We start from the raw sequence: 26,815 nt of genomic DNA, 5'->3' as shown, positions 1-26,815 counted from the left end.
TTCAAATCATCACTTCTCTGTTTGGCTTCTGCTTGACAGTTTGATGATCAGGATACAAGATGAGCTGGGCGCACTGGCTTTTATACAGTCGGTACTTCTTACAGGCTCCGACACGTACGCGGTGGAGAGTGAAGTTATTCACGTTCAGAATAGACGGCTGCAGAGCTGAGGAACATCGGAGCTGATGGTTCTGGTGCCGAGACTGCAGTATGGCTTCATTTCTGTTTATAATCACTGTAGTGTTTGAAGGCGTCTTCTCTTCTGAGAGCGTTGCTAACTGGATTATCTGGGGCCTCTCCCCCGTGCCCAAATTTGATGTGCAACTGCTGCAGTCCACAATATTTCTGTCTCTTGTTTTTGTTAAATATTCAGTGCATTGATACGACTTCCTCCAGAAGTGCAGTGTTTATAGATACCAAATGGTAAAGCATAGGCTGCGGCGTATAGTTACAAACACCTGCCTTCCAGGGTACCTCTAAGGAAACTCTTCAACTTGTTTAGCGTTCCAAATCAAGGGGAAAGCACGCACCACAGAAAATGTCAAAGCCTGTTGAGAATGTTCTGAATTCCCTTACTTAAAACAGAGTCTCGGGCTTGGCCAGGACAGGTCAGTGAATCCTTGGTTTCGGTAAGAGCTGCAGTCGGTGCCTCCTAGGAAGGCCCGCCTGTCTGGCAGTGCTGGACCCACTGAAGAGGAACGCTGAGATCATACCGAGTTTCACAACTTTTATTGCATGTGATAAAGTCCACAGTCAGTTGCGTGTTTATGTGCTTCTTAGGGAATACGTCGCAGAAGTTCAATGTACAAGCTTGTGAATTCACAGTTGTTCTGCAGTCGATTCAGCCCGATGTCCTTTCTCGGAGGCAGGCTGCTGTACGTGTACTGTATTACACCAGATGCAAACTAGCTTGTTCACCTTTCAGTCACTGAGTTGTTGGGAGATTTGGAGATTTGCTGCTGGTGGGTTTTGCACACAAGATGTGATACGAGTGTAGTGCTGAAACCTGCATGCAGATGCACAAGCTGCCATTTATACATTTGTGAACTGAATAAATTACAGAGAAATGTCAGGTCCCATTCAAGTTCTTAATGGTATATACAGCGAATTAGTGAGGCATTCTACAAAGGAAAAAAGATGCCTGATAATCTTAATGTCCTCCTCAAGAAGTGATTTTACCGCAGTAAATCTGGCTGTGAACTGCTTTTATTCTTGCTTTTAAACTACCATTAAATAACCCACTTTGCTAAAACAAAGGAACATTAATTTTTTTAAAAAACTTGCCAGATAAAATTGAGCTGCTCTGCTGTTCCTTAAGGGAAGCGTGTGTATAAGGAGATATTTTGTAAAATTTTAATTTTAACTGAAATTGTAGCAGTTCTTTAAAACTTCCCTTTCTCATCTAGAAGGCAAGAGCATGCATGCTGGTTTTTGATTTGTCCATATAACAAGTGTATGAGCAGGGTGTAAAATGGTGGCTTAAAATATGGGCCCAGCTTTAAAAATGAGTGGAAGTGTGTCACCTTTACTGTGTTTGCTCTTGTTGGCCATCAGAACTGGCTGCCCGGTTCGGTGTGGTTTGTGTAGCTACCCTCAGCCCGGCGCAGCTGGGGGAGAGGCAGCTGCATTCTGCGGTCGCCTGTGGCTTCAGCAGAACCGTCAGCTAAATCCCAGTTCCTCAGTCTTTGTCAGTGGAGACTTCTAATCGAGCACGAAGTAGAAGAGGCACGGGTAGGCTTTGTAAGGGCAAGGTAGAAGCAGTGGATTCAAAATGTTTATACGGAATCAGGCGATAGGTGAAAATTCTATTTGCTGAATACAAGGTAGCTTTTCTATAAATATGTCGCTGGCTGATCAATGGGGCTTTTTTTGTACTGTCACCTGAAATAACAGGAGCAGTGTTTGTGTGCCCTAATTTCCTGACAGGGAGGTAGCTTAATCAAAATAAACTCACTGCATCTGTTTCTTTTGCTGTTGCAACCTATCAAAATCTTTGATATGCTTGGTCGGATGGATCCCAAACCAAAAAGATTCTTGGCTATTTTCTTCTCCAAATTCTTACACTGATGTTAATAATGTCTAAGAATTTGGGTAAGTGGCCACATTACTTGTCAAACATCCAATAATACCTACTTCAAAAAATGTCACTATGGCTGCATAAATAAACATTTTATATTAATGATCTGATTCTAGTACAGCCTAACGGCACGTTCACAGCCTCCAGACTGCTTAGTGTGAGATTTGATTTGCTCTAATCAGCCCGAGAGGAGGGAAGCACCAGAGATTCTCCGTGCGTGTTCGACAATCCATTGCAGTCTCATACTGCTGAGAAACCGTGGGGCCATCAGGAGCAAATACTTAATCTTCAGCAGGTATATACTTACTTGTATTTTAGACCATAACCTCTAGTCCAGTCCACAGCCGAACTAAGGAATCCTGTTCAGAGAGAACTGTGTCTCAGTATCTGAGATGTGACAAGATTAGAGCTGTTAAACTTTTATTTATGGTAGCGCATAAACTTCAGGTGCGGTAAAGGTGTAATTGCAGCAGGAGCCCAGAAGACAGAGCGTGATCTGGATGCTGCCGTTGGCTTTGGGCCTGCCTCCTATGCAAGAGACGCAGCAGCGGGGCTGTCGCGGGGAGGGGGTCGGCTGGGCGGTGCCAAGGGGGATGAGGCAGGAGCGCGGCGGTAGCCCTGCTCAGCCAGAGTCAGCAGCCAGGTACCCAGAAGGACAGCAGAGGTGAAAGGTGGTCCTGTTTTGAACGGGAGGGGAGAAGTGCAGTGACTTGTGTCGGTGGAGGTGCTACCAAAGGAGCGTGCTCGGAGCGTAGCCTTGGACTCCCCTCTGCTCTTCGCTGGAAGCTTAGGGGACACTACGAGGGAACGTCCTCGAAGTGGCACGCCGAAGGAGCAGAGTGACTGCAGACAGTCATGAAAACCGAAAAAAGGACAAGCATCTTAAGAACAGGAAAATGCCCAAAATAGTTAGACTCTTTGAGCAGTTGTGATGTACTCTGAGGCCCAGGAAAATACACAGATCTGTCTTTTGTTTGTTTATAACAATCATGGGATTGCCTCCAAGAACAATCACTTGTCTTTTGATGTCAGAGTAATTCTCCTCATGTCATCATATATTACAGAAGAATGGGCCCAATGTTTTTATAAATTCCATTTTCATTGGTGGTGTTTTGACATTTTTATTTTGCTTTTATCAGATTTAGTTACTATTTCTATTTGATATTTTGTATAGTATTTTAATCTACAATTTAGCTCTCACCTGTTCTTTGATAATCAGTCTCTTGGGTTAAATGTTAGGCAGATTGCAGTTGTCATATCAGGGCTTTTGAAGAGTGTTTCTCACATAAAAGCTCCCAGTTAAACAATTTTCTTTTTAACTTTCTCCTTTTTCAAACTGAAAATGTGTGCTTTCCTTTAAAAATGATGTGTTTGCAACTCGTCAAAGTTTGAGACACTGTCGTGGTTTAATCTGGCAGCCAGCAGCCAAGCACCAGACAGCCGCTTGCTCACCCCTCCCTTCCCCCTCAGTGGGATGGGGAGGAGAGATGGACAAACGGGAATCTCGTGGGTTGAGATAGACAGTTTAATAACACAGCAAAGGAAATACTAATGACAGTAATTAATATGCAAAACAAGCTACACACAATACAATTTTTCTCGCTGCCCAATGACCAGCTGTGTAGCCAGTCCCTGAGCAGCAATTGTGGAACCTGGAACTTCTGAATATCACGGAAATTCCCCGAAAAAGTCCAAGCTCAGGGAAAAGTTCAAACTCCCGCAAAAAAAGAGGATTGTTGAAACTCGTGGAAAAGAGGACCCCTGCCTCCCATCCAGCCCCCATTCCTAAATGGAGCACGCCATCCGTGGTACGGAACGTTTCCATTGCCCAGCTTGGGTCGCTGCCTGGCTGTGCCCCCCCCAGCCCCTGCACACCTGCCCATCTGCTGAGCACGGGAGGCTGGAAAAAGCTCTGGATTTCACAGCAACGACTGAAAACGTCAGTGCTACCAACATTCTTCTGGTACTGAATCCAAACCACGGCAGCTACTGGGAGGAAAATGAACATCTTGGGTAGCTTCATCCTAAAAGTGCCAGTGCTGGGCCAAAGCCAAGCGAAGATGCTGCAGAGTGGGAGAACACCCTAGCAGTGCAAATCATCAGTGGGGATGTAAACATGCGCTGGGGCTCAGCTAGGGCACCCCCTTGCCAAACTTTTAGTCAGATGGTAGGTCCATGGGTTTTGTGCCTGTAGCCAGCCATGACCAGTACTGTCTGTGCCAAGCAGGGCAGGTACCCAAGAGGTGCTACTCTGGCGCTGGAGAAGACCCACCCCAGACAGAGGTTGAGCAGCGGCGGCAGCGGCGGGGTCATGGTTGAGCTGCAGTGGTCCTGCCCTGCAGCTGAGCCAACTTGGGCCAGCCACGTCCCCAACAGCGACCTCTCAGAAGGTGTTTGCAGGGTAGGACATCCTCTGAAATGCACCATCATCACGGAGTATTGAGTAGTCGACCTTTGAGTAGCTCACCTCCGATGGGCTTTTTCTCTGTGAATTTGTGACTGATAGCTTTGATCGTTAAAAAAGTCTGATTGCTTCACTAGAACTTCCCTCTCTTGGAAAGTGACATGAATTGGAGGTCCAGGCCCATGCCCCTGCCATCTCCACCACTCTGTGTACCCTCACAGGGGCCAGCAGGCTTCTCCTGCCTCGGCGGGGCCTGCTTGGAGTTCATGCAGCACCAACATGGGAATGCCTGGGGGTACTGCTTCAAAACACCGCTGTAACCTTCCCCTTTCCCACTCCCAATTTGTATCAGTAGAAAAATGGGTCTGATGTCAATCGACTGCTAATTTTTCATTGGGAATGCTTTTGGGGAGAAAGTTACCATGTTGGTGGAGGTCACTGTAAGTGAAGAGTGGCCTCGGATACAAAAATTGCCACCAGCATGCATTGCAAAGATACGGGTTGGGGTAAACGGTGCTTCAGGTTGTTCTTACAGTTAGTGCCCTGGCAAACCCCACCCAGCGCTTTGTACAGAGGTGCTCTGTTCTGTGGAGTACCAAAGTGAACTCTTTAACTGTGGAGTAGCAGCTAGAGGATTATTTCCTTGGCTATTAGAATAATCTGTGAATACTACTGCTGACTGAAGCCAGCTTCAGCAAAAATGCTTTAAAAGTACTTTCTTCGTGAAATCTTTCTTTCAGTGAGGAAAGGCAGGTTGTCTTGGCTCCTTAAGCAACGCAGGAAAGACTATTGGGAGTGTTTAGGCAGAGAGTGATACAACATACAACCGAAAGACGGACTGCAACAGAGACACTGAGTTGGCACCTTTATGCTCCCGTTCGCATCACTCAGCTTTCAAAAATGATAGACTGGGAAGCAGCAGAAAATTGTAGGCAATGACACTAGCAACAGTTCTCACTTTCACGTTTCGCATAAATGGCAAACTGCCCTTTACGGGCTGTTAATTTGTGAAGTCATTTATCTCAGGGCAAGACTGTATTTACAGAACCTAACATAAAGACAGAATATTGTAGCCTGGGATTTAAAAATGTCACTGCATGTGATGCAAGGATAAACAGAACAGGAATTAATTTCAGGTACATCACCCTGACACTTTCCGAACTATTTTTTTGCGTTGTCTCTTGGCATTCTGTTCTCTCCCTATTCACCTACAACAAACCTCTGTCTAAGCTAAAGAAGTACATGTCATCAAATAAAAATATTCTTCATAATAATTGGAATAATTAAATACCGTAGCTAGCTCTGTGCCTGATAAAGGGGATAGTTTTTACGTTGTGGCAGCAACCGCTGTAGTTTTCTAGTGGCTTCCACCTTCTCTTTGTCCCTGCTCTGTCGCCTCTCCTTTGCCCTTACTTGCCCCAGTGGCAGATTCGGGGCAGAGGGGCACGGAGCAGTGGTGCGGCTGCCGCGCAGCTCCCGGTGAGTGTGCCCCTCCTAGCCTTCCTCTCCCACACTGCTCCCAAGGAGCTCTGCCTTTTCCCACCTTCATCGCCACGTGTTTCTCTTCTTTTGAAGTTGTTTTGACCTTCTACCAAGAAAAGGGCAAGCCACGACACAATTGTTCTAAAATAATCTTTACTTAGCGTGATTTCCTAGACTCTTTGGGCAGAGACCTTGTTTTCCATTTTGAGCAATCTGTTTTCTGCAACAAACCACTGAATATGTCTCTCTGTTGCTATAGAAATAATATCGCATTAAATGAGGGAACCAGTGCCCTGCTGTCGACAAATCTAATCTAAGTGTTAGTCTCTAGAGCTTGAATTTCACCACTGGGAAGAGGTATACATAATTCTACAAATTATTGCTGTAAGTTATGCATAAATGTCTTTATACTCTGAAACTGTTAGCTAAATTTCCCAAAGTGATAGCATGAAGATTTACATGGTGTAAAGTGTTTTACATATATCTTTACAGAGCCTTCCCCCTTGCCTTTTCCCCGCCCCCCTCCCTCTTATATTTTCATATTTATAGCTTGACATTTCCAATGCTTTGCATAGGCAGGTGGGGAGTGGCCAGAAAAGCAGCGTCCTCAGCCAAGTTCCCTAACCCATGGACAACCAGGTGTGCCAGGCTTATTTGAATTTTTGGTTTTGTTTTTCACAACCCAGCTCCTCCAAGTAACATGAGATGTCATCTGCCCTGTTTTTTCTAGGATTAATAAGGATATTTTCCATAACTAGAAGGACAGCCTAACCTGACCACGGGCCTGGTACATTGGTATGACACCCCCCGCTGATCTGCTGTCTGCATGTGGTAGACTGCACTGGGTACCGTGTGCCCAGCGTTTCTCAGGTTCCTCAGAGACTTTGCTACAATGCCTTTCTACCCTGTACAGCAGTTCAGCGCAAGAGAGTTGCAGATTTTGACTTTATGCACAATGTCAAATCTCACATCTGTCTTTACATTTAGACATAATACGAATATCTTTTTTTTCTCAGTATTTTTCTAAAGCTGTAGAATTCTAGTGATGGCGATAAGGTGGTACTTTAGCCTATATTGACAGGGTATGGAAAAGGCATTTAAATCTTCACTAATAATTGTTACTGAGGGTTTGTGTTTATCAGCATATTGATCGTAAGTATTTTGAAGAAACATAGAGAAAAAAATCTTTTCTCATAGTTACATTACCAGAGCCCTGCTAATACATTTCTTTGTGTAATATATATGTGTAGTTACAAAAATAGAACACAATTTAAAAATACGTGATGGTTGATTTGCATAGACGTGTATGCAAATCTATGTCAGATCTGATTTCAGAGTTCTTACAAAAGTCCTGTTACAACTTCTTGGCTTAAAAATGCAGTTGTTATTTGGGAAATGGGCCCGTGTTAGATATTTGTTATGTATTGCAGGACAAAATACAATTTATGAATGTTAAATTTAACTCATGAATAATAAACATATCAGTGGCCTCTGATTAAAGATCACTCTTTAGAAAACTGAAAAAAACCTCTGTCATCATTAGAGTAAAATAATTGCTTTTTTTAAAAAATCCTGTCTAAATTTTTTTCAGTGATTGTAAATTAATCTAGCAATTAGATAACCCTTCCTAGACAAGGACAAATTTCTGACAGCCAGAAGAGTAACTGTCTGGCTATGCTTATTAACATAAAACCAGAGATGCGGGAAAAACTAGCAAAATGCACAATTCTTTGAACTGAATGCCATGCTCGTTATTACAACAGACTCATCATATGAACAAGTCGCCACAAGACACTAATTATATTTTTGCTGTTAAAGTAGTTCTTGTAATGAAAAAAATCCCCACCGCAATTCCTTTGCACAGCCGTAAAACACAAACCAGAAGCTGACCTGGTTTTTACCCTTGTGTAAAGCTGTTACACCATCCAAGGTCGCTGCTTTTTTCTGCCACATGACCAGTCTGTAGATGAGGAGGACCAGCCTGCTAAAGCTTCTGGCGCAAACTGTGACTGTTCTACCACTTCCTGCCATGCTAGCTGTTGGCTCCCATCCAGAGCCTGGCTTAAGGCAGGGTACTGGAAATGGCCGAGTACCTGATGTGGGAGGGAGAGGGTAGAGTCGACACACGGTATTAAAGTGAAGATGCATTCTAGATCCCTGCGTATTATCATGATGACGTCTAATACAGCATACTTTCTTGCTAGGCATAGTTCCACAAATAAAAGCTAACAATGAGGGTGGGAAAAGATAGCATAAACACTAAAATGTGTTTTTTTCTGTAGGAACTCCATGGAGAAAGGACCAAGAGCAAGATTTAAAGAATGTTCTGAAGAACACTGACCAGGACATCCCATTGGTATTTGTCAGCGGGAATCATGATATTGGCAATACTCCAACGAGAGAAACAATAGACAATTATTGCAAGAACTGGGGAGATGACTACTTCAGCTTTTGGGTTGGAGGTGTTTTCTTTATTGTGCTGAATTCTCAGTTATACTTCGACTCTTCCAAATGCCCTGAGTTAAAGCAAGCCCAGGATGTGTGGCTCAATGAGCAACTGGCTGTCGCTGAGAAACATAAATGCAAGCATATGATAGTATTTCAGCACATCCCTCTGTTTCTGAGAAAACCTGATGAAGACCACAATTATTTCAACTTGGAAAAATCAGTTCGTCAAGAGATAATGGAAAAGTTTCACAAAGCAGGTATTTTCTCAAATTTTCCTATTTTTGAATTTTTGTTTAAAATTGTTAATGGCCATGCTGCCAGACAAAATACATTTAACTTAAATGGTACTGTTTTCAAGGAATTTTAGATACTGCTTATAAGCGTCATTGTTCCCCGTAGGCCAAAAATATCAGCTGAATCTAATCACCTGTAAAAAGCACCAAACAAAATCTAAAACTTTGAGTGAAAAGTAAAAACTAAAAGTGAAAAGCTCCTAAATATCAAGAATTCCATTTTTCAAGTACTGATAGAGGTAAGACAACCGGAGTTGTTCCTGCATAGGGAGCGGAACATCAGGTAATGCCATAGGAGAAAAATACAGAATTTATGCTTTACATAAAACATGGAAACAGAATTCAGAATTACCTTGGAGGTTGTTTTCTCCCACACTGAGCCAATTTTAAACCTAGAGTGTAATGCACTCCAGATTTATTCAGTGTTAAAGAGAGTCTTGCTCTGCTAAGATAAATCCTTTGCATATCCATTACTAATAGGGGCCACTTCTGGGATGAAGAGCAGGTGGAACATGTGCTAAACACGTATATTGTACCAACTCCCTCAGCTTTGTTTGTGACACTTGAATGCCATTGAGACAGAGACAGTACGCAGCTACTCCTCCGTGCCGCTCCCGTTGTTCCCTGTTAATTGCCTCCATGTTGCTGGGGTGTGCTAGTCCCTCACAATCTCCCGCCAGCCTGCCATCGCTGCATTGGAGTGTCGTTTTCGCTGTATCTATAAGAGAGCATGTCACTTGAATTACTGAACAATGCAAGTTGTTTATGATAGTGTTCCTACTTTACCATATAATTGTTAAGCCTGGACTCATCCAAAACCAGCCAAATTTCCAAGCTCTGAATCTCCTACTGTTTCCAATCAGTGGGGCCAAAATTTGTAGCTGTCTGAGGGCTCTCCAGGGGACTGAAATAGCTGCAGATTCAAGATTTACAGGTGCGTTTTTTTCCCATAAGGAGACATGCTGAGAATGCGTCATAATATCTTTTTTAATTTTTGCGCTAGTGTTAACATAGTGGGAAGTATTGCTATTGGAAATTTGGGCAACTAAATGACTGCAAATGACTGCTTATGTACTGTTGGCTACAAACAGGTCCTAGTTCACCGGAGAGCCTGTTAGCAGAAGGACGTTGCCATACAGGTGTATCCCAGTAAGTGAGCATTAATGTGGAAACCAAAGCAGTTCTGTTCTGGAGTTGTCTGTCATCCAGATGGTTTACTAACATTTGGTCACACAGTACTGGGAATATAATTAATCAAGAGAAAAAAGAAATTATGCAAAATGTTACAGTGGTGACATTTATGACTGTTAACGTTATCATGTTTCTCAGAGGGACGTTTCACACATTAGGAGAATCGGTCTATCCGGAGGCTGAACCAGAAGTTGGGTTGGCTTCAAATGATGGGAGAAAGGAAGAGAGAATGGGAAGCCAGCAATCCAAGAGAGCTCTGCGGAAGAAATTCCCAGACTCTGTTCTGTGCCAGCCTGCCTGTTGTACCTTCCCTCCATCGTTTCCCATTGTGTCCCTTGTTCCCATCCCTACAAATCCTCCCAAAATGATGTGTTGTTTGGTTCCTTCATGAATATGTTAAAATATTGATCTTTTGCTTGCAGTTTTATACAATAAGTGAGTCAATAGGTAATATTCGCAATCCAATAATGAAATTTTTTGCTAATTACATGAATACAGAGAGCAAGCAGTTGACTGTAACTCAGACTGGTGAGAAAAATTAGCTGAATCAAAAGTTGGCTCAGAGTTTCCTTAGTAACTGGGTGCCTTCTGTTCCCATTTATCATTCCTTTGTACGACCACAACATGTTACCGGTGGACTGCAAACAGGCAGTTATTGTGGTAGGATAGGTGCACGGATACACAACGACACCACTTATTTTCTGACCCTCTGCTTCGCCAAAGAATAATCGATTTCAGCATATCGTTAGACATGAAATTGGTTTTCCCCCAGTTCATACTTTCTTGGAGGACTGAAACACACACAGGCTATTGCTAATGAAATCCCAATCTATGTTGCCTATGTTTGTTGTTTTTTTTAATTATGGCTTGCAGTTTAAGAAGGCTAACCCCTTATAACACTTCAGTTAGAAATCTGGTGCAACTATTCATTCTGGAAAAAGAAAGTAAGCCTGCCTTTTTAATGAGTCCACCAGGCTCCTGCTATTCTTCTCCCCCCTGATCTGTCAGCAGTCCTTCCTTCCTTCTGCTCTCTCGCGCTCTGATCCAGCGTTTCCAACCTGTCCAAAGGTTTGTTATGTCGTTACAAAAAATTTCAGCATAACCTGCATGTTTTGGGGTTGCCGTGTTCAGCAGTGCGATGTGATTAGATGGGCATCGTATTTCTGTTGTTGGTAACCCAGAATCAGACCTAGAACTATCCCAGTTTTCATGTTTATACTTTTTCTAGTAGTGTCAAACACAGAGACAGGAAAGGAAGGACAATCGAGTAATGCAGGTCTTTCCATGAACAAAGAAATCCATATGGGTACGTGTAGGAAATACATCAGATACTTAAAGTATGGGGATATTGCACAGGTGCTTCAGTGTGAGGCATGCACCTTCAGAAAACTATTATTTTAAATTCAAAGCCCAGCTCTTCTGCAGTTATTCTTTTCTAATCACTTAATCTATTACATAATGATTTTGGTTTAAGTATCCGCTTGTTACAAGCAGAGATGAAAGACTAGCTGTAGAGGCTACATCTGGTACGAAATACTGAATTACATTTCTCACATTAGAAGTGTCCTTAACAGTTGGGCTAATTAAAGATAAAATCATGTCCTTATGATAAATATTTATAAATTGAAAATCTGGCACTTGTAAATATGTATTACTACTATGCAAAGTTAAATCATGCTTGTAAGCAGCATGCCTAAGAAATCCTCCTAGCCATTTTTTTTGCTTTAAATGCATTATAACAACTATTGTCCTTGAAAAAGTCACTTCCATGACAGTGAAAATCAACTTAGTTGAGAACACAGTTTATCATTTCAGTGAAAATACATTTCTGAAAGCATATAACTTCTGAAAGTTGAGCCTCACTTGTCAAACTCTGTCTCCTCTGTGTGCAGAAGCTAAGTACAGAAAAGACCTGTGTGCAAGAACTGGGACCGAGCTGAGCCAGCGTTCTCATCTGGGAGATCTGCTGGAGTCACTCTGCTCTGCTGCGTGAAATGCATGTTCGGCTTGTAAGAATTTTATAGTGCTTATATAAATAGGTTTTCTCATACCTTTGTAGGGACAATAAAGCAGTACTAGTGGTCTAGCCAAAAATCCGGTCTATGTGTCATTTGTCTGATAAACATAAGTGATAAATTAGTTTTTTAAATTAAGGAGTTTATGTAATAGAGGACATACTTTTTCTTACATATCTTATTCCGGTGTAATTTTCTTAGGATGTAAAGATTTTTTTCTGTGACCTGCAAAGTACAGGTATTTTTGTTGACCTATAGACAATCTTGTTGTGGAGAAGCATCACGGACACACTGAAATTACTTACATTACTTAACACAATATAGTAATGTATGTTTCTTAATGCCCCTAATGAACTAAAACATTAAAGCAAGTGTCTGAACCTTGTTTAAGGGCTCTGTTGAATAAAACCTAAATTAATAGCTGGGTTTTCACCAACAAAGTTGAAAAAAGGCTTTTTGGTTCAGAGTGAGATGAAGAGTATCGGTGGTCTATCTGGGTGAGAGATTTTTGCATCCGAGAGAGAATCACTAGATAACAGATCTAAAACACAGAAGGAAATGTCCTGCAGTCTCCAGCGCTTTTTTTAATTAAATAGTTTTAAGTTCGTCCAGATGTTTTCAAAGCAATTTTTCAGATGTGGTTCAAAATACTTTATTGGTACATACGGGGAAAAATAACTTTATTAAACAGCATATTTTTTCATAATATCTGTGACTGTAGGTGCTGTAACTTCTAACACCTTCACTCATTGCAAGACTGTGATACCTACATTTTCCTCTTAGAAATGTTGTGACAGGAGAGCAGTACTAGAGGAAGAAGCAGCTTTCTGAACATCCGCAGCTGAGATACATTTGAGCACAAAATTAAAGCATGAAGAGCTGAAAGCTGTTGTTTCTAAAATTTACCAGACAACATATGCTATGTTTCATTATTTTCTTTGTTGTGTAATCAAAGTTGACAAGGGAGTAATATTTTTTTCTTCCTGCCATTGAGACCTTGAGTTTGGCAAAGCCCATACATCGAGTGAGTAATCTCAGTGCTCACTTATGTGTCACTTTGTCAGTATGTAAGATAGTATAGATTTAAATACACTCAGCTTCAGAGGTTTAGCTCAACCTCTTTCAGCCTTGAAATTATGCACTCATAGTACAGGTACAGTAACCAAATTTGATACCTTCTATGTCACTGTGTAAGAACAGTGTTTTTTAAGACAACTGTTCCCTGAGTATGATAATGTAATCTAGCATGTAGATACACAAAGACATTTTTTTCAGAAATTCAGCAGCAAGTACAAAATGCATTTATTTAGTGTAGTCTGTAATGACATTAAATATTATTTATTCTTAGATAGATTTTTGAAATCTGTTTTATCCACTGGGCTGAAGTTTTGGTTGATAAAAATTTCCTTCTGATCTTTGGAGCACCAGGGTAGTTTGGGGTTTGTGTCAGGTCTCTGCGAAAGCTTCACTTTCAAATGGAAAAAGCAGCAAAACCAGGAAATAAGTTCCACTGAAAGGTGACAAGAGGAATTCACAAAAATTAACTGGAAACACAGAGTGACCCTCTACAGACAGCACCTCTAAAGGCTTATTTATACCGGCACCCTAATGAGGTGTTCTGGAATCATCCTCTGGCCGTGCCTGTTGTTTCTACTCTGATTATATAGGACAAACAAGCGAGACTAAGGTCCTGCTCTATATAGCCCTATTCAGTGTCCTATACAAAAATACTTTTGACATAGATATACTTTGCAAAGTGATATCTCGTCTCCCACTTACACAGACCCCCTGACCTCTAGTTGCATCAAGCTCTGGATTCTTCATTTTAAAAGCAAATTTAAGGAAGAGTTTTTCTGCAAGTTTGCAGGATCGTGTTTGCAAACAGCAGTACAGAGGGTGTTTTTATTAAGATGCTTATAAGCATATTAAGATGCGCTGTAAATTGTAATTACTCAGTTCTATTTTATCCACACCACTCCTCTGATGAAGGAGGTAGGATAACATAGAGCTTCTAGAGGGCTACACAAAATAATTCTGTAATGTTGTTACGTAAGGCCGACTGGAAAGGTTGTGAAGTGGAGGGTGTTGATTCCTGACACTTACCAGAGGGGCTATTTCCTCCTCCTGGAGCTCCGTTAGTGGGAAGTGACTGGGAGTTTTTCAGAGAACAGGCTCTGAGAACTACCTGCGCACTGAACAGTTCTGCTAACAGTGCTGTGACGGATGCTTCCACATCTCTGTTTGCTGCTGTAACACCTGCTTGGCAGATGGGGTGATGTGAGCACTCTCAAGTTGCCATGAGATAAAACCAATTCTGTTCCAAACCAGAGATGAGATTTTGTCTACAAAGACTACTGTATGTTATCTTTCGCTTTGTAGCACTGGAGTCATGAAAAAATTACGTATACCACCTGCCCAGGGCAGAAAAAAGGTATGGCAAAAATGCCTTTGGTTGATGCGTGCTCTTGTAAGGAAGCTGGAAGAACATCATTTTGGAGTACAAAATTATTCTGAGCACAGGTATTACTGTTGAACCGACCAGGCTGTTCAGCACTTCAGAAGGCAGTTGTACGCTGCAAGTGAAAGGAAAAAAGAAAAGCTAGTTTGTGCCCAGTGCTCCAGGGGAAGTGCTCAGGATCGGTTTCTCCATGTGACTTAAATGGTTGTATTTGCCAGAAACATTGCCTTTTAAAAAATACGTATCTACACATACACATGCGTGGGTGTGCACGCACACACACACGCATCGCTTAGAGTAGCATCTCCCTGTGCCTGGATTCTACTTATTTTGTTCTCCTGCCTGTGAAAACTCTGAAGGGGTACTGGAGTGTTGATAACGTTCAGGTTTTACACTCAGTGCCATTTCATTTCTTTACAGAACTGCTTCTCTACCTTTCTGCTTCCATTTTGGGTCTACTACTGCTCCTCTCTAGCTACTGCAGTTTTGGGGACAAATATATGTAGGATCAGCTTTTGCTAGTATGTCCTCTTTTTCAGTCCTTGATTGAGAGAGAGGTTTGGCCAGTGAAGCAGTGATTTTTAGATAAGCGTAATTCTATTTAAACCTCATTTTGTCATTAAACTTGAACAGCTAACTTAAAAGCAGAGTACCTAGACCAGAAAGACGATCCCTGTAGCCATCTCCTGCTTCTCCTACTAGCCAAACCCTTGCGAAGAGCACAAGACAGCAAAGTGCAGAATAGTATTTCTTCCAATTACTCTTCCTGTCTACAACAATTTTTCTTTCCGGGACTTACTGTATCACATTAATGTTATCAATATAGTGCAATTTAGTGATTCTTTTATAGCTTTGTTCAGTTGCTTTTTGAAAACTCTCAGCTTTCAGCTGGTCTGCAGGAAGGAGTTTCATGTTTCACAGCCAGGTGAAGAAATGCCTCCTTTTGTTTGCTTTGAACTTCACCTGCAGTCTGCATTGAGAGCCATAAATCTGTAAATGAAATGCAGTGAACGTCGATTCATGTCTGCAGTTACTGTAAAAAATAGTTCAGTAATCAACACTTAAAAGGGTGATAATCTGGACCGTGTAATAAATGTCATTGCTCAGTCAGAACCACTTTTTTCCCAAAATTCTCTACAAAGTGCATGGGACGAGAAGCAAGGTCTGTGCTGTACCCATTACATATTTATTATGTCATTCATATTGCACTAATTTAGCCTTCTCATTCTCTTACAGTCTCATTTGCTTTTGCTGAGAAAAGCATTTGTTTAATTGAAGGCTGAGTCTAAGTAAAGCATGCTACTGATTGCCTATGCTGATTATTCCAGGCATTCTCTTCCTAATTTGGAAAATTTGCTTGCTTTTCTTTGGTTTATTTTTATATTGGTAATTTTCTTCCTATATTTTTGCACTGTCTGTAGTGCTGGATGGAGCAGTTTGATTTCCAGCAGAGGGTAGGCCAGTTGCATTTTGGATACAGCAAACCTACCTCCATATGGTTTCCGTGCGTTAGGAACTGGAGTTGGAAAACAGCTGCTTCTGAATTCAGGTGTTTTTGGAAGCAAGCCATGGAAGTGAGTGTAATTACAGAAACAGGAGTCAGACACCCCTGGAATTTAAACTACTTCAAGTCTGAATTCCAGCCTAGTATCATCGAATTGTGTAAGAAAAATTGTTTTCTAGGTGCATGTTTCTTTATGAAATTATTTTTAATAGTTCAAGATAAATGTGAGTACGTTGTTTGCAAGATAAGTGTGAGTGCATTGTCCTCCATCCTGTTTTAACCTATTTGGACTTGTGAAGTCGTTGTAACTGGATTTCCTTTGAAACTGGGCCTCAGTCTGTATTTATTGAATTAAGCTAGCAAACACCAAATTTCTCAAGACATAAGGAAAACAGATGTATTTCACAAAATCTTACTGTTGCATTGTTCTGGAATATGTGTGTTGTCTGTTTAATAAAGCAAAAAGGTGACTTGGCCAGCATTTCACGTTTAAAACAGAGACATTTTATAATGACTTAACTACTCCCTAAACAGAAAGGCTGGTCAAAACACTGATTAAAGAAGACGCGGTTGGCTACTGGTCCGCACAGAGAAGCGAGGCCATAGTCCCCTTTCTTTCCTGCCCCAAGTGGAGTTGGAAACATGCCCCATCTTCCACCTCCTTGCATGTTTCTACGCTGCAGAACACAACAGCAGTAGAGTACTAAGGGAGGGAGAAGAGTCTGAGAATGCTGGGACTGAACTGCACAATGAGCTCAGACTGGGAGGTCATCGCTCCCAAGGGGATTATCCATGAGACACAGCAAACTGCCTTTGTTCTCTTACAGTGCAATTATGCCAAAATCGTGCTGACCATTTTCCCTGGTGCTGCAGAGCCGTTGTTTAGAAGGGTTTCTCTGAGTGATAAATTTCAATTTGTGGGAAGAAGATGCTGCACTTTTAAACTTCTGGAAAATAACCTTGGCTGCTTCTGCTAACAGACCAACTGCCTTCTGCATGGTATTCAGTATGTAGTTTTTTTTCATGTAATGAACTGTTGTCTTCTCTGATTCTTGTCAGAAATAAAATCAACAGCATGCTAACAACACTGGGGTAGCTAAAGGTTTCTTTCAGAACATTATTCTGCTTTGGGTTGCTTGGGAACTCAGAAGAGCTGTAAGATGGTCGTCATTACAAAGAATAATCTCTTTTAAGTCAGAGCTACTGCAGTCTGCGAGGATGCGATGGTTGTATACATGCAGTTACTCCTGAGGCTGCTTGGCCTGGTCATCCCTTTCTGTACCAGTCTTTTCCCTGAAGCATCCAAAGCAGATCTCGGATATCGGTTTAGATCTCTTTCCCGGTTAGGGCAGCGAGTCAGTTTAATAGTACCTGTTACACCATCTCTGTAAGAAAAGCCCTTTTTTAATACAGCGTGCTGGTTTAGTTCACAAAGCTTGAAGAGAGAACCACGAGAAGATGGGAAATCCCCATAAAAATTGTCCATCTTACCAGAGCTGCTAAATTGAGAAAGATGGGAATCAATGAGAGCTTGCTGAAGCTCTTGCGATGACTACTTATGGGGTGAGCTGGCGTTAGAAAGCAGACACTGGAAATCAGGGAGGGGGGGAAAAGTCTTCAGAGATGTTTTTGGATTTTCTGTTGAGAAGTGTCTGCAATAGAAACCATGAGCAAGGTGTTCATATCTTGGTTTTGACTTGGAAAAAGGTATCCAAATTAAAATACAAATTCTGTTTGAAATTTGTTTAAAAGTAAGTTGTGCTTTAACAGTTCTGCTTATGAATGAACGTATACAGATAGCATGAAAGGTAGTATGCTGAATTACATGAGCTATTAATTACCGTCCTCAGCACTTGCCTCTTGCCTTGCCAAAGCCACTTTGCAGCCTTACAGTCTGAAGTGACATGATGCAGTGTGTGAATTAGCATAAAAGCAAAGTAGTTACTAACGCTTTTCACAGTCAAGCTAATGAAGAGTCTACGGCTTATCAACACACGTGAGTATTGGATCTCTTCAGATGACTCTTGAACAGCCCATGTTTTAGTTGGTTGTTATGTCATGAATTAGCTGTGCTAAATAGTCTGCTTTGGGCTCACAGAATTTGTACCAAAATAAGTATTTCATTCTCTAGTAGGAATGCACTGTTCTACAGGGAAAGAGTTATGATCAGATCTTTGGCAGCAGTAAATCTTTTTGTCTTTCAGATTCAACTTTGTCAGATCAGAACTAAAAAGGACTTTTTGTGCTTGATCAGAAAATAATGGTAAATTGCATGGCAGGAGGACACCTTTGGATTAGTAAAATCAGAATCAATTCCTATATTTAAACCTGTTTTTACAAAGACACTGATTTTTTTTTAGCTTGATTCTGAAAACTCATGTTTGGTGTGCAGGCATGAAGCTTGTTGGTTTTAGGTATTTTCATGATCCAAGTACAGTTTTAGAACAGACAGAGCAAGACCTGGTGTCCAACACTGGATGGTGCCCATCCCGAGTCTCTGGCTTCGAGTCCTGTTCTGACCAAAAATGAATTTGGCAGTTCAGGCCTTTTTTCCCTAGCAGATACTCCATAGCTGTTGTATTGTTATGCAGTCTGATATCAGACTGTGATGATCGCAGAGACTCTGTGTGTGGTTTGGTTTGCCCTTTTGTTTTGTAGTAACTATCTGCACAGTTTTTTACTTTATGCTGATTTTAATCCCCTTTTTTTTTTGTGAATAATCCATTAGGTATGAATAGTGTCTTGCAGTAATGGATCCTGCTTTTTGTTTAATGGGTACTGTGAAACCTCGAGTCACATTTAAATTCAAATCACTATGTATTTCATAATAAATGAAATAATGAATGCTTGTGAAGGTGCCATCCTTTGGACATTTATTTACACTGTAGTTTTTTAGTATTTCATGCAGTTTTTATATCAAAGCTTTTCCCAACTGCTATTTCAGAAACCAGGGATTAAGAGCAAATCAACTTCTCTACCTTTTTTGTTTTGGTTTGGTTTTCAGGTTTTTTTTTGTAGTTGGAAGGGACTGTAAGTTCTTGCATATAGCTGGATGCCTTTAACTGACCTGAGGATACCTTGAAGTGGGCTGTGAAAATGAGGCCTGCCAAGGCACTACTCTTTTCTCACAGAGTTTAGGAAAAAAACGGGGGTGGGGAGAGGTTGCTAGCAACTTGACATTATTACTTCAGAAAAACATCTGAAATGAATACATTAAATTTGAGTGCATAAATCTCTGAGATTCTTTTTATGTTTAAGATCAAAAGCAGGAGCAAAGTAAATTGCCTGCTTGTCATCTTAGTATTATTGCATTGACTGGTTCAGATTTTGTTCTTATGCTAGCTAACAAAAGCGAGCGGAATACAGTTGAGTGAACAAAAAAGTGCTACTGAAGAAAAACCAACATCAGTTAGACTTCTGTTAATACACAGCAGTGACCTGTTTGTTTCTTTGTTCAAGATGTAACATATTGTAACACAACAATAACAAGACTTAATACTAGCACTGGAAATAGAGAGCACCTGGAAACGGAAGTGGCGGGGCGGTATCCACAGCAGATAGTAGATGCTAGCAGAGGCTGATGCAGAGCAGCTAGGGCTGTGGGACATTTCAGCGCTGAACACCCCTGGAGCGCAGTGAGGGTCTGGATGATACACGGATGCTAATGGGGGAAACTGGAGGAACAGTACCCATAAACAGCAGCTTGTTTAGGCAGAATCTGCCTCCCATAGGCAACAAGAGATAAAAGAAGTTTGAAATCGTATCCTCTCTGGTCTCAGGTATCATATTTGCACTGCTTACAAATCACTCTCACTTCAGTTGCACACCAAAATACCTTCCTGAGTGTAGGCAGTTAGCAGACATTAACATAATTGCGGTGAAGTTGCAGTATTTGCCCAAGAAGACAAAAAGCGGCATGATTCATGGACCAAACTTTTTACCCTGTGTCTGTCTGCTGTCTAGGATGGGTTTCTCAAAATCTTCCCTTGAATTCTCAGACAAGGGGGGACTTCTGTTTTTCTTACAGCATAACTAAAGTTGCTTCATTTCGTTTGCATCCTCTGTCCTTCTAATTACACTGAAACTGAATGGCGGGATTTAGTTTACATTTATGATGACACAAAGCCTTGGCTCCTGTTCCTCTTTTAATTCCAAAGGTTAAATTCTCTGGATGGTGGGAAGATGCTACTTTAGGAACACAGATGCTTCCAGCAAAAAGAAGGCACTTATTTCCCCTACTAAAAGTGTGTCACGTGGGTTTACACCTCACTATGGTTTTATGATTGTTACTTTTTCCTAACTCTTTGATAGACTAAAGTAATTTTGCTTACCTGCAGAAAAAGTGGAAAATACTGAAATACGCTTGTTACTGCAGTAGCACTGTCACTTCTTGGAAGCTGGTATGGGTACTTTACAGATCATGCTGGCTCAGTACTTGAACAGGCCAAAGGTTAGGTTCCTACATGTTCGGCCCTTCTTTATTTAGCTGCCACTGAGCTCTGCAGGGAAGGACCAAGATACAGTCTGGTCCATGCTAGATGCATGCTGTGAGTGGAATCCAGAATGTCGCTGGAGACCATCGGTTGAAGAACAGGGAAGCGCTACATGTGTGGAACCATTCCAGGCAGCTCCAAGCTGAAAGCAAATTGGTAACATTGAGCTTAGTGTGTCTCATGTCCTCCCCACAAATGCCTTAACTCGGAGCTGCTCAGCATCCTCGCCTAGACCATCAGGGCTGGCTCTTTTCAGAACACCACCACAAGGCAAGATGGGTCCCACTTTAGCAAGTGGGATGTCACACATAAAGGTCCCACAGTGTTCAGTTTTGCTCTCTGTATTAGGAAGCAGGAGAAGGGAATGCCCAGCCGCACCACGAGCAGCTCTAGACAGGCACGTTCTGTCACTGCAGAAGGGCTAGGGGGTGGAGGAGGCCAGTGCAGCCTCATCGTTTGGATAGGTGTGCATATAACGAGGAGGAAAGAAACACTTAGTTCTACTTGAATTGCTTAAGTATATTACGTTAGACAGTCACTGCAATAAGCTGCAACACAGTAGGAGTTCAGAAATGACTGCTCGCTCTCAAACTGACTGTGGCATCAATTGTAAAACATCTTTATATTATCGTTTTTAGGACCCAAATAATACCTAGCAAGTACAGAATCTCTGCAGAGAGACCATTACGTCACAGGGCTTTTATATTCCACCATTGCCTTTTGAGGCATTTTGATAGGGTTTCTCCCAAGATTTAAAAAAAAAACAACAAACAAAACCAAAAAAACCCAACCTGAACTGTTTCGCTAGGTTCCTGCAGCTGAGTCAGAACAAGTTCTCAAAGTTACTATGCTGACTTACAATGTAACTTGTGCACCAGACAAATGAGCAAGTTACACTCAGCAAAGAGAATTAGTACTGATAAACTAAAATAGGATAACAGACAAGTTGTAGCCTACAATGACCATAAACCACTATTTAGTGTAAAGGTAATTCGTTCTCTGTTTCCCACCTTGAGTCATTTGCTATCTGAGAAGGGTTTGTATTTTGCAATATGAAAGGCTGTGTAGCTTTTACCAGGCACACAGCAGAATAATTCATATTTTGCTTTCCAAGCTGCTTAATTTTTAACTATACTTTGAGCCTAGTTTATGTATTTTATATCAGTCTTCAAATCACTCCCACAAAAGCAAAGGACTGATGTAGCCAACTGTCTTAACACAGGTTCACCTGCGTCCCTTTTCATTTAATCACTGTGAAAGAGGTCTAAATCTACTGCAGGAGAAAGGCTGGAAGGTTTTTCTGGCTAGAGAAATAAGGGTTTTCTTGTGAAGTTACAGCATGTTCCTACTCACAGCTCTCTGCCTTTAAATTGCCTCTGCCCTTTTCCAGAATTTCTGCTGGCTGAAGGCAAAATCAGTTGTTGCTAGTTTTTTTTTTAAAAAAAACACCATTTAAGGTTATAGTATTACGCATTCTCTGGCCTACCACTTAAACAGGACCAAGCATATGTTACCTTTTGTGTTAAGCATGGAATGGCAGATGGCTGGAACACAGGAACAGTAACAAAGGAGGTTTGGTGCTGTCAGTCACAGTGTCCATCCCCGTGTATCTTTGCAGGCCTGCTGATTCCTCTGTAATGACAGCAATGGTGGTGGGAAAGGTAATGCTGAGTGCTGCATGTTCACAGATAGCCGCTGGCCTGGGCGGTGAGCAAGGCCCTGCTGCGTGTAGCGCAGGGAGAGCCGTTGGGGCATCTCGCACAGTGCCCGGCGCGCACCTGCGGAGCGTCACCCCATGCCGCCGTCCTCCCCAGACCTGCGCCCTCAGTGCATGGTTCAACAGAAGCACAAAGTACAGTCAGCGGGGTACACCGTCTATAGAATAGTGCCAGCAGAGTGCTTCTCTGGTATAGCACAGCAAGATTTTGGCCAGTATAGCAATAGGAAAGATTCACTTCCATAAAGCAGCCAGTTAATTTGATAATCCGCGGGCTATCTAGTCATAGTTTTTGAGTCACTCAGTATTAACTTAATATCCAGATGCTCTGCGTAGAACCATCAGAGTGTCATTATGACATATTTTATTTCAATAGAGAAATTACACCTACATCCTTTAGGTGCATTTGAAAATTTTTGACTTGTCATTAATAGTATCATAAATCAATACCAGACCTAAACACTTTCTGTAACAAAATACAATTTACATGTTTTGCACTTGATGATAAACAACATAATTCCCAGTATTTTCAGCCATCTGCTACAGTAATTTTTCTGTTTCACAACAGTATAAAACAGCACTAGATGCATCTTCAGGAAGCTGTAATCCAAGGATCTTAGACTGAGCATGCCAAAAATTAATCCCCAAACCTGTCTGTAAAATTATCTGTTTATAGTAACTCCACATTTTTATTCAAAATCAAGTATGCCCTATCTTAAATTAATAAGAAGGCTGATGAATAGTTTTTGCCAAACTATGAATGCTGTTGACTGCGACGCTCAGCTGTATCTATCAACAGTGCGCAGACTGGCGAAATGGTGAAGGACGCTGGCATAGCCTGGAAATGAGCTGTTTGTCTATGGAGAGCGTGTTCTCTCACAGGAAGAAGCTACGTTCTCAACTCACTGGTGTTACAAACTTTGGCTTTTTCTTTACTTTTTGACTCATGAGACTAAATAAGATTTTGTTATTTTGTAGTAATAAAAACATTTGATTAAAATTTATAAAGCATCAAATGGCAAGGGGAAAACGATCTATTTGGTAGCATGAATTTGGCCTGTACAGACAGTAAGAAAGGCCATTCAGAGCAGTAAATACAGCTTCTACCGTTTATTTGTTTATATTTGCAAGTCACAAGAAACGAAAAGTAGAAATTACTGCTTTGGTGGTGAGTATGACAATACTGAAATTGTTTAAAAATTTCTGCAAAAATCCCCTAGCTACTGAGAGGCATGACAGGAAAGTAGACATGGCACATGGATCATCTATAGAAGTTAGACAATATCAGACAGCATTTGCAAACTTAATCAATTTTTGTTAAATTATTGTATTCTGAGAGAAGGGGAAGAATGGTTGGACTTCTTCAAACACTCATTTAGCTAATCAGTTAGACAATGCTTCAGCCAAGTATGTTAAAGTACATTATAAAGCCTGAAGTATCAAGTATGTTTGTCCTCTCTACCTGCTGCTGCTTGTCATTTAGCTGTTCTCCTACTCCTGACCAAGCTTGGGTGATACTTGCATGCGACGTACGCAGAAATTTTCGGTATAGCATATTGTTGTCTCCTGCAACAGATCAAATGTATTTCTTTCAAGTTTAAAATGGAGTGATATTGTACCCCAATACAGTCCAAAATATAAATAGTCTATTTAAAAAAAAAGAAAGAAACAGAACAGCCTTAAGTCATTAAAAATACAGAGGAAATCAGAATAAACCTGCCTTGTTTGTACCCCATACTAGGTCAATGTTAATTCATGTCATTACCAAGCCTGACTCCTCTTGCAGGTTGTCAACCTTTCCTTTTTTGGCTGCTGTTATCTTTCTTCTCTCCTTATTATAACTCACAGCTTCTTCTGCTTATTAGGTTTCTTTGATGTACCTGGTTCTATTCCATCTGTGATAACCCCCCCAATGTCTTTGAGAAAAGATTACAAATTATCTTCTCATTTGGTTTTGATTTGTTTCTCTTGCCCTTTTTTTTTTTCTTTTAAGGTCACCAGCCTTGGGTAAACAGGATAAAGCTGTCTCCTTAGAGAATTTTCTGCATGTTAATTGACAAATACAGCTCCACAATCCTTGGCTTTCAACTCATATTATCTATTACTGATTTTTTTTTCTAATTTTAATCAGCTTCCTCTAAGTGTTCCTTCTTTCTGGCCAAAGGATTAGCAAGATGACAAACACACCTTGCAGTAAGCATAAAGAAGGCAGAACCCAGACACCCTAAACAGAGCTAATTGAGCAGAATGAAATTTTGACTATTTATTATTTTTTACTATTAGAATTATTTATTCCTGTTTACTAATTATTTGTTTAAAATGCAAGTTCAGGTAAATGGTTTACTTTTAATGCTACGCTTTATGAACCATTAAAGAATGAAGGTAAACATGACACCTGTAGCTGTACTTGCTGTAGAACTTTCTCTACAACCTCAGCAGCTATGTAAGCCTTGGCGTACAACCTCAGCAGTATCTTCTACTGTAAACACATTTTATACATAAATTGCAACTATTGACTAGATACATACTCTCTTTTTTTTTTTTTTTTTTAACAGGCATTAAAGCTGTATTTTCTGGACATTACCACAGAAATGCTGGAGGGTCCTACAAAGGACTGGAAATGGTGGTTTCATCAGCAATAGGATGTCAGCTGGGAGAAGATACGCATGGCCTTCGAGTGGTTGTTGTCACAGATGAAAAGATTGTTCATAGATACTGCAGCTTACATGAACTGAGCAGCCGAGGCATAGAGAAGGACCTGCTAGATATGCTTGCTAAACAAAATTAGGCAATGTCAAAAAAATTGATTTTTTTTCCATATTAGACAAATAGAAACAGTTTTGGAAAGTTTACCCAAGCTGAAGATACAGATTTCTGATTGTGCACCATACCCCAGAACAGCTCTCAATTTCTTACCATCCTAAATAACAAGAAATTTGTTGACATGTTTCTCCTTTTGAAAATGAGACCTATGAGGAATACGGAAGGATAGCAAAACTAATACAGTGATGTATTATTGAAAAGAAGTGTTCTGAGAGCTTTTACTTTGCTCCTAGATAACACTTTCTTACTGGAGAGAAAGGGTATCAAAGAGCAGGAGTTGTAGCTTCTAGATAGCCCTTTAACTCAAGTCTATTTTAGTTTTATATTTGAGAGAGTATTTTAAAATCAATACATTTAGTTTTTTCTGTTACACTCTGGACAATATAAATGGGGCATTTTTTTACTCTGTAAGAACTCTGAAATCAACAGACTGCCACTGACTTTTAGCAAACTTTGGATCAGATCTTGTTACCTAGAGGTTGTATTTTCTCTCATTTCCCATACTTTATTTTCTTAGATCTTCAGAGCCAGCACCAGTAGGAGGGAAAACACATTCTGTTTTGCAGTCACAGCTTGGGTTTCCATTGTATCCTAATTTTATATAATAAAAAATCTATGAATGAGAATAACACAGATGCCACTGACAGAAACTAAACATGGAACAATTGTTTTCCTTTTGAAATTTAACTACCATTCCATTAGCAGATATTCTTGTTATAGCTTCAGAAGTTGGGATAATTGCATGGGGAGAATATTCTGTACAGTCACTTCATTGATTCCTAGACAAAGGGAGAGCTTTGATTTCCACATGCAATTTCAGAGTGCCTTACTGTAATCCTATACAATATTGAATGTTGAAACCCTAAAAAGTATATTTTCTTCACTGGAATAAGTCTCTAAAAATAAATTTTATTAAATTTATGTGCTGCAATCCACAATTTTTTTCTTAGCAATTGTATCTGATTTGTCTGCTGTTAAATTGAAAAAAGTCTTCATGTAATTAACGCATACCTGGTTTTATTTTTTAAGTATTTAGTTGAACATGTTACAATCCATGCCACAGGTTATCTAGAAATAGAGATAGCACAGCTTTAGCACCTGAAGAGGGAAGAACACAAACAGAATGGGCTGAAGAAGTAATGCATTCTATCCATTTTTATGTATACTCGCATACAGCATCATTCCCTAGAGGGTATTACAGATATTTAAATATGGTGAGAGAGCTGAAATGCTGTGCTGGAGAGGCCCTTTCATTATGCTTTAGTCACAACAGTTTATCTAGGAGGCTCCTTCAAGCTTGATTTGTGGGACGGTGAGATTCTGAAGTGATGTCTGCGGCACCTTCTCCCTCCAGTGAAGAACAGCTGTGCCTGCGGACCAGCAGGACAACGGGCACTACTGTCCTGTGGTGAGAACCGCAGCACACGTAGTGGCTGATTCAGGGAGACAAAAAATTATTCTGCCTTTGTTCACTGCCTGGTTTCACTTAGCTGAACGTTTTCACAGTTTCATTTTCAAGGGAACATCTGGGAAATGAGAACTAAATTCTAAGGCTAGATGACTCTGAAATCAGTAGGTACCGAAGTACTCTAATGGCCGTTTCATTGGATGCTAAGCACCCATTAGTTCAGATATTGGTTTTAAAAATCTGTGTACTTAGGTCTCTTCTAAGCCACTGACTACTTTTAAAATTTGGTCTTGTATAGCTGGGAGTTGCTTAGTAATCACAGCTAATTAGCAATTTCAAGAATGAGATGATGCTAGTTTATGTTTTGCAGAGGGAAGAACAGTCTCGCTATGATTTAAACCTTTTAAGTCTGTTTACATCATAAGGCTGAAGAAGTTCAGCGGAGGGACCTGAGCTAATCTGAGCCTGGAACATTCTCTGCTCTGGCACAATGTTGTAAAGCT

At 40.8% G+C, this 26,815-nt stretch overlaps 1 protein-coding gene across 7 annotated transcripts in view; it reads left to right on the top strand.

Moving 5' to 3' along the window:
- CPPED1 (calcineurin like phosphoesterase domain containing 1) overlaps positions 1–25,842 on the top strand; it is a 64,049-nt gene extending 38,207 nt beyond the window's left edge. For 2 of the 7 annotated variants that reach the window (XM_075436698.1, XM_075436696.1), the window contains 3 exons: positions 8,245–8,667; positions 9,795–9,852; positions 10,033–11,779. In XM_075436698.1, the coding sequence (XP_075292813.1) occupies positions 8,245–8,667; positions 9,795–9,852; positions 10,033–10,285 (734 nt within the window). In that variant the 3' untranslated portion in view covers positions 10,286–11,779. The other 5 variants (XM_075436701.1, XM_075436700.1, XM_075436697.1 and 2 more) reach the window with 5 other exon arrangements.
- Positions 25,843–26,815: the final 973 nt, after the last annotated feature.

Source organism: Opisthocomus hoazin, chromosome 15 (assembly GCF_030867145.1).
Source record: "Opisthocomus hoazin isolate bOpiHoa1 chromosome 15, bOpiHoa1.hap1, whole genome shotgun sequence".
Lineage (NCBI taxonomy): Eukaryota > Metazoa > Chordata > Aves > Opisthocomiformes > Opisthocomidae > Opisthocomus > Opisthocomus hoazin.
The sequence above is the reverse complement of the archived record's forward strand: the minus strand, read 5'-3'. Positions and strand labels throughout refer to the sequence as shown.